Here is a 17109-nt window from a genome sequence, read left to right as displayed (position 1 = left end):
ACAATTTAAAATCATCTTGGTAGGTAGGAATGCCGTTATACTTAAGCAAACAAAAGACCATTAATGGGATTATAAATATAATGTGATAGAATTGAAAGTTTGTCTTCTTGGGTCAACACAAAACCCATTAGGAATGCAGCTTTATAAAAATAAATAAAATAGCCAGGTGCAGCGGTGCATGCCTATAATCCCAGGGACTTGGGAGATTGAGGCAGGGGGAATCACAAGTTCAAGGCCAGCCCCAGAAACTTAGTGGGATCCTGTATCAAAATAAAAGTGGGAGGAGGGCTAGGGATGTGGCTAAGTGGTAAAGTCCCTCTGGGTTTAATCCTCAGTACCAAAAGCAATAACGATATATATATATATATATATATATATATATATATATATACACTACATTTAGAAAATGTTGAATCCTATTTGTGGTCAAATTATGCCTGGAATAATATTTTACATCTTTGGCTTCATGTCTTAAGAGATACATAGTCATGCCAGAGTACCAGATGAGGGTGACTAAAATGGATAAAAGTCTGAAAACTTTCATGGAAAGAAGGAAAAGATGGTGGGCAGAAAAGAGTTAATATAGCAGGCCTGGGATGCTATCCCTAGAAAATCCTGCTTGCAAGGTGGACCCTTGGCAGATATCTGGAAACTTGGACTTTGGAATAATTCCCACCTTTCCCTGATAAGAATGGCTCTCTGTGCCTAATGTGAATGAAGAATGTGGTTTATGTTGAATACCTGTTTTTCTTTGAGGAGTCTGGAATTTTGGTACAGGCTAGGCAGAGGGTAACCTGCAGGATCAGCCCTGAAGGTAAAAATCCTGGACCCTAAGTCTCTAATGATCTTCTCTGGTTGGCATCATCTCACACATGCTACTATAACTCATTGCTGGAGGAATTAAGCATTCCAATGAAATTTTGCTGGGAGAGGACTCTGGAAGCTTGTAGCTGGTATCCTCTGAGCTTCACCCCCTAGGCCTTTTTCCTTTGCTGATTTTGCATTGTACCTTTCAGTGTAATAAATTATAGCAAAGAGGGTGACTATATTTTGAGTCCTGTGAATTTTCCTAGCAAATCATTGAACCCGGGAGTGGTCTTGGGACCCCCAATACAGACAGATTAGTGGATATTCTTGTTTGTGAGAAGGCAGAATTAGGATTAGTAGATAGGTATTAGAAGAAATAGTTGATTGACTGTAAGGATAATTTTCTGCCACTTAAGCTTTCTTCAGTAATGGATCGGGCTGCTTTGGGGAAACAGATCGTTCCACTGTTTAAAATGTTCTAACAAGCTCAGCAAGGGATACATTAGAAGTAATGTGTGCATTGAGAAGAAGAACAGTGGGTCAATGTTTTGGCCTTTTTAATCTTAAAAAAAAAAATCTGATTACACAAGCAGTACCTAAATAGATTATCATGATATGAAAAACAAACAACACCAGTCCTTTAATATTCTTTCTGGACAGAAACCACTGATATACACCAGTTCTGTATATCCTTTCCCTCTTTTCTCTGGAGATAGATACAGATATGTAGATAGTAGTGTTTTGTAGATTTTAAAAATACAAATAGCACTATTCTGTGTGTATTATACAACTTGCTTTTAATAACATGTCTTAAGAGACTTCTGTGTCAGTAGTACATGAAGAAGCTGTTCTGTCGATGTAGTATCAGCTCTGGGCCCAGAACACCTATGTAAAGATCCCTGCCCCTCCCCTTTCCTCCCCTTCATTCCTTCTTTAAGTGCTGGAGATATTAAACCAAGGGCTTTGAGCATGCAAGTCAAGTGCTCTACCATCCCCAGCCCACTACTACTTCTTTCTAAAATAACAATAAAATGTATTCTGATGTATTCTAAAGTAATTATCTTTGTTCTAATAACATAAATAGTTATAACTTCTCTTAGAATTTAAAATTCCTTCATGGTGTTGGGTGTTTTGTTTTCTACAAATATTTGGTAATTTGGGAGTGTGTGCATTTTTTTCTATTACTTTTAAATTTTTTTTTTTAAATTTTGTAGTTGTAGATGGACAGAATGCCATATTTGTTTTTTTTTTATTTTTTATTTTTATGTATGCTGAGGATTGAACCCAGGGCCTCACGCATGTTAGGCAAACACTCTGCTGCTGAGCTAGAGCCCCAGCCCCTTATTACTTTTAAAAAAAAAAAACAAAACATTTTTTAGTTGTTGTGGATCTATATTTATTTATTTATTTATATGTGATGCTGAGAATCAAATCCAGTGCTTCATACATGATAGGCAGGTACTCTACTTCTGAGCCACAACCCCAGCCCTTTCCTATTATTTTAATTTTGAGTGGCCAGAGATTTCTTGGGTGTTTCTTGAACAGTCTTCCATCTGGCTCAAAATTCTTTTTTTTTTAATATTTATTTTTTAGTTGTACATAATACCTTTATTTTGTTTATTTATTTTTATGTGGTGTTGAGGATCGAACCCAGGGCCTCGTGCATGCCAGGCGAGTGCTCTACCGCTGAGCCACAACCCCAGTCCCATAGCTCAAAATTTTTACTAGAGGTTTTTACATTGGACAGAGAGGTACCTGGGATCTGAAGAAGTGCCTCAATGGCAATTGGGAAGTGTTCTATACCCCTTTTCTGACTTCACCCATATCAGTTCTGCTTTTATCTGAATAATATATTAGAGTTTCAGGTAAGAATTTGCTTGAAAACAAAATTCCACTGTTAAAAAAAATTTGATCTAAATGATCAATCTAGAGTCCCTTCTAGTACTAAGAAGCCATCATTTCTGGATATTTATTGTGAATCATGGCCGAAGAATGTGTGAATCTCTTTTTTTATTATTATTATTAGTTGTTCAAAACATTACATAGCTCTTGACATATCATATTTCATACATTTGATTCAAGTGGGTTATGAACTCCCATTTTTTTCCCCATATACAGGTTGCAGAATCACATCGGTTACACATCCACATTTTTACATACTGCCATACTAGTGTCTGTTGTATTCTTCTGCCTTTCCTATCCTCTACTATCCCCTCTCCCCTCCTCTCCCCTCCCATCTTCTCTCTCTACCCATCTACTGTAATTCATTTCTCTCCCTTGTTTTTTTTTTCCCCTTTCCCCTCACTTCCTCTTATATGTAATTTTGTATAATGATGAGGATGAATATCAATCTCTATGTGTGTTTTTTTAATCACTTGTAAGAGACACCAAACTTAAGTTTGTAAGTGAATTTGATATTAGATTCTAATTAAAATCTAGTCTACTCATGTGTAGTTATTTTAGACATGTGATTGTCTCTTAGGAGTTTATAAATGCAAATTATTATTAATCCACTTAAAATAATTTCAAGTTATTAGAACAGGGTTTTAATATTAAATAATCTTAGTTTTCCATAGTTGAAGTGTTTTGAAAATATTTTACATAGGAATATCTTCAGTGTGAGAGGAGATAGAGAAACAGTGTTTTAGAATACTATATAGTTAATAGTCATGATTATGGCTTGGGTCATAAGTAAAAGATTTACTGCCATCAGTATGCTTTTTTTTAATAATTATTTTTTAATTGTTGTTGGACACAATACCTTTATTTATGTGGTGCTGAGGATCGAACCAGGGCCTTGCATGTGCTAGGTCAGTGCTCTACCACTGAGCCACAACCCCAGCCCCATCAGTGTGCTTTTTAATGATAGCAAAAGAGGGGCTGGGGTTGTGGCTCAGCAGTAGAGTGCTCGCCAAAGCATGTGTGAGGCCCTGGGTTTGATCCTCAGCACCACATAAAAATAAATAAATAAAATAAATATATTTAAAAACAAAAAGATAGCAGAAAGATTGTACCTTAAGTAACATCTCTTCCAGGAAGCACATCCTGAAAGTTTTCCCATCCCACACCCTGCCACCCTGATCCTCCTCCTCGAATGTGTTCTTATAGCATGTTCTCTTGCATGCCAATAATGCATAGCACTCTAAAGATTGCTTGTTCAGTTTCAGCTGCCCCTAAGAAACTAGTTCATTTCCACGATGACAGGCATATATTTTGTTTACTGGTGTTTACTTAGAAACTGGGCACTTGTGTAAACTAACCTAGAGGTATAGTTTTTCTTTAGAAAAGTGATAATATTACTAATCTCTTGGCTGTTCCTATAGGCTTCAGTTGATAAGAAAAATTAATTTAAGGTAACTCTTCATTCTACTCACAATGTTTATTTCTACCCATAATGTTTATTTCATTGTATAGATAGTTATTTTTAAACTCTTGACCACAAATTTAAATTTGCCATTTAATCTGGTACCCTTCAGCCAGGATTTTAATTAATTAATTTATTGATTGATTGATTGTACTGGGGATTAAACTCAGGGACACTCAACCACTGAGTCACATCCCTACCCTAATTTGTATTTTATTTAGAGACAGGGTCTCACAGAGTTGCTTAGTGCCTTGCCTTTGCTAGGCTGGCTTTGAACTTGAGATCCTCCTGCCTCAGCCTCCCGAGCAGCGGGGATTACAGGCATGTACTACCATGCCTAGCTTCAGCCAGTTGTTTTTTTTTTTTTTTTTTTTTTTTTGCTATAATTTTTGCCATTTCATAGGCAACAATCAAAGCTTAAAGACTTTCTTGTGAAAGACAATCTGTGCCTGTTTGTCAGTGCCATATGGCAACGGATAATGTCCTAGCCTGAGATATCTCTGTCTCTCTGATTTAATAATTTGAAAATATAAAATCAGCCCCAATGATGCAATATTAATACCCTTCCCAGAGCTTTCATTCAAATGAATGTAAGCCTTTTGGGTACACTTTTTTAAAGCAACAAATGAACCTCCTGTTAAGGTTCCATTGGCACTTCATACATTGAGAGGTCACTCCTGGTTTATGGTATATGGGTCTAATAGACTCCTTGTATTTTTTCCCCTAACCTTTACAAGAAGCTCAGCTGTTGTGCAGTTATAGCTACTTGAAAAATGTGCTTGGTCAAATAATATTTATAAGCAGTTTCAGAAAGGACCAACCAATTCATTCTATAGATACCAACAGAAATCCTAGAGCTAAATTGGAAAGATTATGAAATCTTCTTTAAATACTTCAAAGAGAAACACAATGAAGATAAGGGAATCCTGGCAAGATTTGCTGCAGCTGTCAGGTCTCAAAAAATAAGGAATCAAATTTTGACACTTGTAATTGAATCATCCACCCTTCGAAGTGAGCCCAGGAAAACCTGTGATATTTTTAGAACCTTTCAAATCACATTGTACTCTTTTAGAGTTCATAGCAGGACCTGAAGCCCCTAACATTTCCCAAGAGGTGGAACAAAACAGAATCAAATAAATTTGACTCAATTTGCTATAATAAGAGAAGTATACTATGCGTGCAGTTTAAGTAATGCCATGATTTAAACCCAATATTTTAAAACTCTTCATAGTTTTTTTTGTTTGTTTGTTTGGTCTTCTGGAGTGTTAACTGTTTGGAGCAGTAGTTGAGATACCCATTAGAGATAGTAACAGCTGTGTGGTGGTGATTTGATTTATAATAGAAGTATAGAAATCTTGAATGTGTGATTGTGTTTCACAGATGGATATTCCTGGGCTACCAGTTTCATCTAAGACAGATTTCTACCAGCATATATCATATTGCTTATTATAGAGTCTCTCAAAAGAAGGAGCAATTAACTAGCTGCTTCCATATGTATGTAATTGCATTGTTCATGCTTGGCTTGCTGAGATTTTCTAATTTTAAAGTTAAAAACATAATACTAACAGGTTGGGAAAGGGTAGAATAGTATTTGTATGTGTTTATATAGCATTAGTTATGATGGGTGTTTGAAAAGATTCATTTTAACAAAAAGCAGAGTTGCTTTGAAACATTTTTCTCTTGCCTTATCCAAATGATTTTTTTTTTTTTTTTTGAGCATGACATGAAAAGTTAGCCTTTTCAGTTTCTGCAAAGTACTAATTCGGAATATAAGAGAAACATGACAGATGGATAAAAAGTATGGCCTTTGGGCATATTCATGCTACTCCTAGATAGTTGGTGATATCTGTAACTCTCTTATTTCCCTCAAGCCTATTCCGTAGTTTTCTATACTTATAATAATTTGATAAAATAACTGAAAGAGATGTGACTTAATTAAAGAAAGAAAATAGCATGGATGTTAGACTAATAGGAGTTGAGGTCAAAAGTACTCATTCTAGTCCAGGTGTTCTAACTAGAAAGTCAGAAACATTGATAAAATTAATGATTTCTCTCTAGTTTCACATAGCCTTAAAAAAATATTAAAAATATATATATAGAGAGAAAGAGAGTGCCAGGTGTAGTGGTACATGTCTGTGATCTCAGCAGCTTTGGAGTCTGAGGCAGAAGGATCACAAGTTCAAGGCCAGTCTCAGCAATTTAGCAAGGCCCTAAGCAATTTAATGAGAACCTGTCTCAAAAAAACTTTGGTGGGGAATAAGATGGACATCATTACCCTAGGTACATTTATGATTGCACGAATGGTGTGACTCTACTTCATATACAACGAGAGAAGTGAAAACTTCTGCTCAATTTGTGTATAATGAATCGAATAGCTTTCTATTGTCATGTATAACTGATTAGAACTAAATTTTTAAAAAAAGCTTTGGTGGGGGCTGGGATTGTGGCCTAGTGGTAGAGCGCTTGCGTAGCATGTACAAGGCACTGGGTTCGATTCTCAGCATTGCATGAAATAAATCTTAAAAAAAAAAAGGTCCATCAACAACTAAAAAAGTATTTTAAAAAATAAATAAAATTTAAAAAAGGTTTGAGGATCTACCTCAGTGATATTTCCTGGGGTTCAATCCCCAGAACCAAATATATGTATACATATATACATTTATTTACATTTACATACATAAATATACATACATATATTTATATGCATATATCTATTTTATATGTATTTACTTGTTCTTGAACAATATGAATTGCCTATGTGGTTGTCTTGTAAAATCTTCCCAGCTAATTACTTTGAATATAATCTTTAGGGAGATATTAAAGTGGAAATTTTGCAGCAAGAACAGAGATTCTTGGTTTTCACATAAATATCCGTAATGAAGTCAGTAATTTCTTTGAGTTCTCAATAAGCTTGAAAAGCATTAGGGAAGTAAGCTGCCCCATCTATTTAAAAAGATAACCCAGATTTTAATCATTACCATTGAAAGTTCTGAAACACATTTAAGTGGATAAAAGGAGAAAGAACATCTGTCATATTCCATTTTGATCACAAAGGAGCTGATTCTGTGAAATTGGTCCTGAAACCAGAAACTAATGCTGTAACACATTAATTAATTCATTTCCAAAACCAAACGCAGAGAGAGATAAAAGAGCTTCACAGTTGAGTACTCTCTCAGCACCTACTGGCATAAACCAGAAAACACTAATCTTATTGATCTAAGCATCTAGAAGGATGGCTGTTCTTTCATAAATGACAAATTTAGATTATATATTTATATTGGTACAAATAATTAGTAATAGCCATTGTAATAGGCTTTTCTGCCTAGTGGCAAACTTTGTAGTTCATTTTAATGACAAATTTGTTTGATTAACAATAGGAAGCTTTTATCTTAGTGTTCCAAGGATTTATTTTTTATACCTTTATTTTATTTATTTTTATGTGGTACTGAGGATCAAACCCAGTGCCTCACACATGCTAGATAAGTGTACCACTGAGCTACAACCTCAGCCCCTCCAAGGATTCATTGCTTATTTCCTGTGCCTTTAAAAATTATTTTCTTTTAGTTTGCTCTTATAAGTTGCTTTCTGTGGTAATGTTTTTATGCAGTTACTGAATTAATACAGTGTATGACAGAGTCAATGCTCAAATATATTAGCTATTATTGTCACTATTATGATTATTATTGCAAATTGTTGAAATCAGCTAACTATATTTAATTTTGAATATTTGGTGAATAAATGAAGATGGTGTTTTTATTCTGAAAAAAAAATATTTTCTTTTAAATAATTCCTTTTAAGTTATTTAAAAAGTATTCCTGTAAATATTTATTTAAAAATTCTTTTCTTTTAAAAGTTCTTTAAAAATTTTTAAATTCTTTTAAAAATTATTTTTAAATTCCCTTAAAAATTATTTTTAAATATTTCTTTTAAATTATTTTTAAATGTTTTTTTAAAATATTTTAAATTTTTTTTACGACTAAGTAAAGAACTTCTATTTGTTTCCCCACTACCCACCTGGTGCTAGGGATCCAACCAAGGAATCCAACCCAGAGATGTACTAGACAAGTGTTCTACCACTGAGCTACATTCCCAGCCCTAGTTTTTATTTTTCTTTTCCAAATGTTTTAAATTTTTATTTATTTAGTACTGGGAATTGATCCAGGATTTCATGGATGCTGGGCAAGTTCTTTATCACTGAACTATGTCCCCAGTCCCTTAGTATTTATTTTTCAGACATTATTTAACAACAAGAATAGTCAACCAACTTTTTAAAAATTAAGATGGATTAATTTGCAATAAAATAATCACCTTAAAATTTCAGACTTTTCAGCTGGGGATATAGCTCAGGTGGTAGAGTACTTGCCTTGCATGCACAAGCCCTGGGTTTCATCCCCAGCATCAAAACACAAAAAAGAAAAAAAAATTCAGACTTTTCATTTAGGGCCATGGAGATAAATATATTTGTTTCTGTTTAAACAGCAGAATTACATAATTGATGTTTTTACTTATATTTGACAGCACAAAAATATAAAAGTCAAATAGCTTCCACTAATATCTCCCTTTCCCTTGATAGTCGAGTTCATAGACTTACTTCTTAGGTCAGTATTCTGGATTTTAAAAATCAATTATATTTTGAAATACATTTACAACCACTCTGAAGAGAACACTTTTTTTTTTTTTTTAGTAGGGGGAATGAACCCAGGGAATTGACCACTGAGCCACATCCCCAGCTCCCCCCTACGTTGTTTTAAATTTAGAGACAGGGTCTCACTAAGTTGCTTAGGGCCTTGCTAAGTTGCTGAGGCTTGTTTTGAACTCACGATCCTCCAGCCTCAGCCTCCCCACTTACTGGAATTGCTAGTGTGTGCACCATGTCCAGCTAATAATAACACTTTTAAAATATTTCTTCTAAAGAACAAATACTATACAATGATTTTGTGGCATATTAGACTGCTTAAAGAAACAGAAAAGGTAAAAAATAATGTATAAGAATTATAATCATTTGTTTATAGAAATCATCCAAATACAATATTTTCCCTAATTAATTATTTTTTCTTCTCGTAATTTATGAGAAGAGATAAATTAGAAGAAGTAGAATGCACAATTCATTGGTTCTTGGTTGTAGCTGACAGCTTAAGAGTTCATGATTATAAAAATAAAGCAAAATCCTATGCTCTTTAAAGGTTTTGTCTTACTGCTTTCAAATCATGACAAAATATTCACAGCAGTTTAAAAAATGGTGAAGATTAAACATGGGGCCTACTCAAATAAAATTTAGATGAATTTTACCTATTATACTCCTAAAGTAAAAATTGTAATAAGTATGATACCGAATTACCAAATAACATTCTATAGTAAGCTGCTGGGACAAATACAACATTTGATAAATTAATTTTCAGGTTTGGACTGGATGCAGTGGTACATGCCTATAATCCCAGCGACTTGAGAGGCTGTCACAGAAGGATCACAAGTTTGAGGCCAGCCTTGGCACGTTAGTAGGACTCCAAAAAAGATGAGTGGGGGTGTGGGTGGTGGGCTGGGACTAGGAATATAGTTCAGTGGTAAAGCACCCCTGGTTTCAAGCTCTGGTACTCAAAAAAGCAAGCAACCAACCAACCTACAGATTAGGCATAGAAATGTGTAGGCAGAACATCTTATTTTCACACTCTCAAATGTTCAACTTTTGAAAAACAAATCAAAGAGACATAAAGGAATACGTAATTTATGATAGCTGACCAGGCACTTAACCTGTTTTGTTTTATTTTTACCAACAATCTCTTGGTAATAGAGATTGAACCCAGGGATGCTCTCCCACTGAGCTATGTCCTCAGCCCTTTTGAGATGGGGTCTTGCTAAATTACTGAGGCTGGTCTCAAACTTGCAGTCTTCCTGCTCAGCCTTTCCAATTGCTGGGGTTACAGGTTTGGCTACCTTGCCTAGCAACTTTGATTTTGAAGTAAACTAGAATTATTTTCAGCAATCACAAACTATTGGTTTACATATAGAAATGAAGTGAACTTTTGCCATTGACTTCATATCCAGCAAACTTACTAAATTGTCTTATTAACTATAGTCATTTAAATCATTTTAAATTTCTCCCCTAAGAGAACAATAGCATATGTGTTAATGAGAATTTATTTATTTCTGTCCACACCTTATGCTTTTTATTTATTTTTCTTCTCTCGCTACTTTGGCTAGTTCTTTCAGTACAAAGACAAATGGATATATGTATATATTATATATATTTATATTCACATATGGATATTTCTATAACTCTGTGTGTGTGTGTGTGTGTATATATATATATATATATATATATATATATATACAAACAACTGTGGATTCTAACCAGTAACCCTATACCTCAGCATTCTTTCTAGCTTCTCCCTTTGCTAGTTTTAAAATATCATTTCTATCATTGATAAATGTGGCTTCCTTTGTCCCCACTGTATTTACTTATTTGCACCGTTGGTTAACTTTTTTGCTCAGTTTAGCCAACCTACCAATTATTCTGGCCTCACACCATGTTTCTATCCCCATCCCACTAACCCTCATCTTCCTCAGTACCAATGTTTCCTGTGGCTCCCCACTACCCTCTGTCCTCAGCTATCGTGTCTGCTAGCCTGTGTCTCCATGTTTCTCGGCCCCCAGCCCCATCATTCCACATTGTTATCTGTTCAGCATACTGATTTGTACTTCCATAACCCACCCCTTGCTCTACTGTACCCTTGGTTACCACTCAGTGGTCCATTCCCTCCATAATTCCCAAAGCCTCTCATGTCCATACATTCTTGATCTCTGGGCCTGCTGGCCCATGCCTGTGTATAGCTCCTGGTCCTCCTCATTGCCACCTTTCCAACCCACTACTGTTACTCCTGTGAACCAGTAGGGGAAGGAGAGGCAGTTTTTATTCTATTCTTGTATGAGTGTGCAGTAGTGTATAGTAGACATTACCAGAGGCTCAAGTGTGATTATGCTATCACTCTGGCAGCCAATGGAATGTGTACCTGTGTTTTCTTATATTTTAAATTTTTCTCAATTTTCATTGTTAATGTGATAGTGATAAAAATTTACGTAAACAAAATTTCTTTGAGATCCTAAATAATTTTAAGAATATATAAAAGGTTCATGAGATTAGAAAGTTTGAGAATCACTCTTTCAGATGGGTAAGAAAAAGACAAAAACCCCAATAAAAATGTGGGCCAAAGACAAGCAAATCATTTTTTCAAAATTCCCACAGATACACATAAACATAACTAAAAAGTGAAGTTTCCTAAAAAGAAAAATGCAAATAAAAAGCAAGATACTATTTTGCTTGATTGATTATAAAAGTATTATAAATAGCTGGTTGAAGGGCATTTTGGCAGAATATATCAGAAGCTTATGTTTCTTTTGACCATTTTTGGAAATATGTTCTATAGAAATTATTGAATATGTCTGAAGAGTGAATGTACTTATCATGGTTTGTTTCTTTTGAATACTATTAAAAATTAAGAAGTATCCTAAAATTCAAATGATATTTAGGAGAAACTTCCTGTGAAAGAAAAGCACTGCCAATGTGTTTCCTTTCTTCTAATTAGTTCTGGGACAGTAGAGCCCTTAGCTGTTTTGATGGCCACCTATTGCTTAATTGTGTGGAACTATGATTAATCTGAACCTGACTACCCTTTCCTTAGAGAGTATATATAATGAATGTCAAATAATAACCAGTCAGATACAACACATTGAGTAATTTGTGGGTTTGTTCTTTCACCAAAAACATTTCTAGCTTTTAGCTTTTAAAAATAGTTTTGGACCACAGCAAGACAGAGAAGGGGAGATTGGCCTAGATGTTCCAGAGACTAGCAGATGCACAGGGTTGATTTCATTTTGGGCACTTTGCCCAGAACACTTTTAATAGAACATATAGTTACTCTAGGGATTCTGAGGCTGTGGTTATATTGGGATTACACATTCTTTAAAAGGAAAATTTGCAAGTTATTAGACTCTTAGTACACGGGTATACTTAAAATTTTAGAGCAGTTTCTGTAATTCAGCCATTGAAGATTTACTGTGTGTGGGCTGGTTTCCTTAGTATTAAAACTGACTTACTCAGTGTTTTAACTTCCTCTAAAACACAATTCTTTCAAAGTTAAAGTCAAGTATAAAAAAAAAATTATCTGAACTAGATACTGGGGGATTATTTTTATGTGAAGAATTTTTAATCTTAACATTTTTTTATGGACACAATATCTTTATTTATTTTTTTATTTATTTATTTTTATGTGGTGCTAAGGATTAAACCCAAGGCCTCACATGTGTGAGGCAAGTGCTCTACCACTGAACTACAACCCCATCCATAATCTTACTATTTTTAAGGCATTTCTTTGAATACTCAGGAAACATTCTAGTCTTTTAAGAAAAATAAATTTTAGGGCTGGGGCTGTAGCTGAGTGGCAGAGTGCTTTCCTGGCACATGTGAGGCACTGGGTTCCATCCTTAGCACCACATAAAATAAAGACATACTGTTCATCTACAACTACAAAAATATAATAAGAAGAAGAAAAGAAAAGAAAATGTTAAAAAAAATTTTAGAAATGCTCTAATCTATTTTACTACCTTGTAACTTAGAATTACTCATCTAGGGGCTGGGGATGTGGCTCAAGCGGTAGTGCACTCGCCTGGCACGTGTGCGGCTCAGGTTTGATCCTCGCACCACATACAAAGATGTTGTGTTCGCCGAAAACTTAAAAAAAAAAAAAAAAAAAAAATATATATATATATATATATAGGTTTCGATCCTCAGCACCACATACAAACAAAGATGTTGTGTCCGCCGAAAAACTAAAAAATAAATATTAAAATAAAAAAAAAGACCCTTTCAAAAAAAAAAAAATTCTCTCTCTCTTAAAAAAAAAAAAAAGAAGGGAAAAACTCATTGAGTTTATTTTAAAAAAAAAAATTACTCATCTAATAATTTTCCTTAAAAGGAAAAATGTCAACATGGTAACAGAGCTTGTATTCAACTTTGAGTGATGTTTTTTTCCTTTTTTCCCCAAAATTTCAATAATATGTTCATCACTTTATTATTTATAATATTATTTATTAACCCCCCCCCAACCAAGTAGCTTTAAAAAGCATTGGGCATTAAAAAGGATAAGAAGAGGGGGGATATAGCTCAGTTGGTAGAGTGCTTGCCTTGCACACATAAGGCCCTGGGTTTAATCCCCAGCACTACAAAACAACCAAATAAATAAAAGAGGAAAAGTGCTGTCTTTCAAAAAAAGAAAGAATAAGAAAATTCCCAAAGAATTATCTCATTTACAGTATTATAGTCGATTGCTTTGGTTTTGAAGTGATTTAAATATGGTAGGCCAGGTTCTTCCTATAGTGTTTTTTTTTAACATATATACATATTTTTTAGTTGTCTATGGACCTTTTTTTAAAAAAAATTATTTATATGTGGTGCTGAGAATTGAACCCAGCACCTCAAACGTGAGAGGCAAGCACTCTACCACTGAGCCACAACCCCAACCCCCTATAGTGTTTTAATTGAGCAGTTAATCATTCCAAGTTTCCTAATAAAACTAAGTTATTATTATATGTTTGTGACCCATGTATTGGTGAATAAAGAACAACAGATTTATAATACATTAAGATTATGTATAGGGGCTGGGGATGTGGCTCAAGCAGTAGCGCACTTGCCTGGCATGCGTGCGGCCTGGGTTCGATCCTCAGCACCACATATAAACAAAGATGTTGTGTCCGCTGAGAACTAAGAAATAAATAATAAAAAAAATTCTCTCTCTCTCTCTCTCTCTCTCTCTCTCAAAAAAAAAAAATTATAAATGTAATTAAAAAAAAAAGATTATGTATAATACTTAGCTACTGGTCTACTCATTGAATTACATATTATGTTTTTTTATAGTTCAAACGATATGTCAGTAAACTTCGAAGCAAGAGTACAGTTTTCAAAAAGAAACATCAAATAATTGCCGAATTTAAAGCTGAATTTGGCCTCTTGCAGAGGACAGAAGAACTTCTTAAGCAACGTCATGAAAATATTCAACATCAACTGGTAATATGGTATTATCTTGGGCTGCTGTAAATAAAAATGTCATCTGGTTTATGGTTTACAGCTTTGTATTAAGGTCATTGTTTTTACTGGGAAGAAAACATAAAATTATTAGATTTCTCTGATTAACTACAGAGGTGTCATATAAGCTGATTCATTTAATGTAGCAGTAAGCACAACACTGCTACATTAAAATATGTGTACTCACCTTAGAGTTATTAATAGGAGTTGAAGTCCAAATAGGTTTTTCTTTTGGTTAGCTAGTTAATATGAGTAAAATTATCATACCAAGAGAATGGCTGTAAGATATTTATTTATCATGGCTTCTTAGGTAGAAATTTCTAAGTATGCGCTTCCAAGGAGCTTTGGAAAGAAATATTCAGAAAGGGTGCTCTACGGAATTTTGCCTGCAGGCTTATTCCTTATGTGTTTGTGATGTAGTTATCAGAAAAAAAAATTGAACCTGGAGTAGTAATCGGCAAAGCTTTTGTCATTGTGGATGCGAGTGCCTCTAAGTTTTCTTGGTTTGACTTTTTTTTTTTTTTTTTTCCCACCACAGGAAATTAGTTTCATCAGGATTCTACTTACCAACTAACAATAGCTGGTAGAGATAAATGAACTTTCAACCAGTTGAAAGTTAGCTGACAATCTGAACTTTTCTGTTTCATGCTGTTTAATAACTGTTTCCTTCTAGAAAACTTAAAAAGTGAAAATTACTGTTAATCAAACATGGATTCTAACAGCACTAAAATTGGTAGTAGCAACTGCATTGTTATCACTTCAAATTATTTTCTTATTTCCATTATGCTTTGCTTGTTTGCTTTGTTGTTTTACCTAGTAATTATTTTTTAAAGGCAAACATTTGGAGATTTTCAAGTTACCTTTCTGTTATGGATGTCTAGCTCATTTCTACTGTAACCAGAGGACAGACTTTATGATTTCAGTCCTTGGAAATTTGTTTAGTCTTGCATTATAGCCCAGCATATGGTCTGCACTGGTAACTACTTTTATGTGCAGTTGAAAAGAATGTATGTTTTACAGTTGTTGGGAATCATATTCTGTATATGTAAATTCCAACAAGTGTGTTAACCATGATATTCAAATCTTCTGTACTCCTTTTAATATTTTTGTCAGCTTCTTCCATCAGTATTGAGAGAAATTTGTTAAGATCTTTAGCTATAATTATTGCTTATCTATTTCTACTTTAAGTTCTATCAGTCTTTGTTTTATATTTTTTTCTTACATTGGGTTTCCTTGAAGTAGAGCCTGAGAAGGGAATTTCTCAAGTGATTCTTCAGGGAGTGCCTCCTGAAGTAAGGGAATGGATCAGCACAAAACGGCTAACAGGGATGGGGCTGTAGCTCAGAGGAAGAGCGCTGGCCTAGCATGCATGAGGCACTGGGTTCAGTTTTCAGCACCACATAAAAATAAATAAATAAAATAAAGGCATGCTGTTTATCTACACCCACACACCACACACACACACACACACACACACACACACACACACAAATGCCAAGCAAGGACCAGTCTCAGTTGGCGTCAGATTCATTCTGATCCCAAGAGGAAATCAAGCAAATTGCACCATGGAGTTGATTATACCTTGAGGCAAGGAGGCTGGCCTTTCATAGCCCCATGTCAGTCAGTCGTTGGTTTTGGTAGGGCACTCTTAAGTGAGGAGATTCCCAGTTGACTGAGTGTATACTCTGGAGAAGGAGCAGCTGTGAACCATTAGCAGCCAACACAACAATTTGCAGATGAGATATGAGTGGAAAACAATATCCACTATAGTCCACCCCTTCCACTTTTGCAATCTGCTTATTTCTCACTTTAAATTCATTCCACACAAGTATACCTTCTACCAGATTCTTATTGGTGAAAATTTCTAGTAGGAAGATTAGTGGACAGATTGAAACTTTCATTGTTGTAACAGTGTTGAGAAACATACCTTTGCAAGGTGATTAGGTCGTTTATGAGGACTTTGCTTTCATGACTGGATTAATGTTATTATTACTGGTTTACTTAGGGAATTATGCTTCCCTTCCAGACAACTTGAAGCTCTGTGGGTATAGATGTTCTTGTTCCCAGGGTAGGTATGCTTCCATTAGAAGGCTTTCAAAACTTAATGCTCTGACTACCATCTGATTACTTGGGCTCTTCATACCAGCAAACCAGCCAGCAAAGGAAAGAGTTATATTGGCCGGACATTATAAGGTGATACAGACACTGCTAAATAATGGGGACAGAAATAAATCATTTGGCACTTATGTAATTTATTAAGACCCATCTTGTTACTGCCATACATAGTGATAGCTGTCAGTGGGCACATATACCAGCCATAGCCTGATAAAGGCACAGTTCTCTAGGAACTGTGGGTCATCCTACCAGTAAGTCATCTAGATCAGATGAAGTTCTAGCTGAAGGTGAGGGAAGTCTAGAACAAGTGCCTTAATCCATTTTCTACTGCTCGAACAGTAGCTAGATGAGCATTGGTGAGAAAAGAGAGCCCAACATAGCTATTCTGTTCATGAGCCCATTTTTTAAGCTTTGAGTGGTCAAAGACAGAAATTGGTTGCTATCACTGGCCAAATCATCCTTTCCTTTTTGTTGTTCAGTGTCTTTTCTGACACTGAAAACATTCTCTGATGGACATGTGATGAAAAGGTGATCACACTTAGTCTCTGCTCCCATAAGTCCATTCACATGCCCATTCCCTAGATCTTCTTGTCCTCAGACTTTCAACATTGCTGTCTTGCTTCTTCTAAACCAACAATCTATCATGGCCCAGAGGATACAGGTTACATTGGGAGTTGAAGCATTTCAAGTATCTATCCAGATATCCTCCTTCCAGACTCAGAACCTGTCGTCTTCTCCATCAAGGCTC

General features: G+C 35.0%; 1 protein-coding gene across 1 annotated transcript in view; it reads left to right on the top strand.

Annotated features, from left to right (window-relative positions):
- Positions 1-17109, top strand: part of Ift81 (intraflagellar transport 81) — a 70436-nt gene that overhangs the window by 27897 nt on the left and 25430 nt on the right. Inside the window, exon 12 of the mRNA XM_076866747.2 lies at positions 14079-14228. Within this exon, the coding sequence (XP_076722862.1) occupies positions 14079-14228 (150 nt within the window). The remainder of the gene's footprint in view (positions 1-14078; positions 14229-17109) is intronic.

This window comes from Callospermophilus lateralis, chromosome 1 (genome assembly GCF_048772815.1).
Source record: "Callospermophilus lateralis isolate mCalLat2 chromosome 1, mCalLat2.hap1, whole genome shotgun sequence".
Taxonomy (NCBI): Eukaryota; Metazoa; Chordata; class Mammalia; order Rodentia; family Sciuridae; genus Callospermophilus; species Callospermophilus lateralis.
Note: the sequence above shows the minus strand (reverse complement) of the source record. Positions and strands in the feature narration are given on the sequence as shown.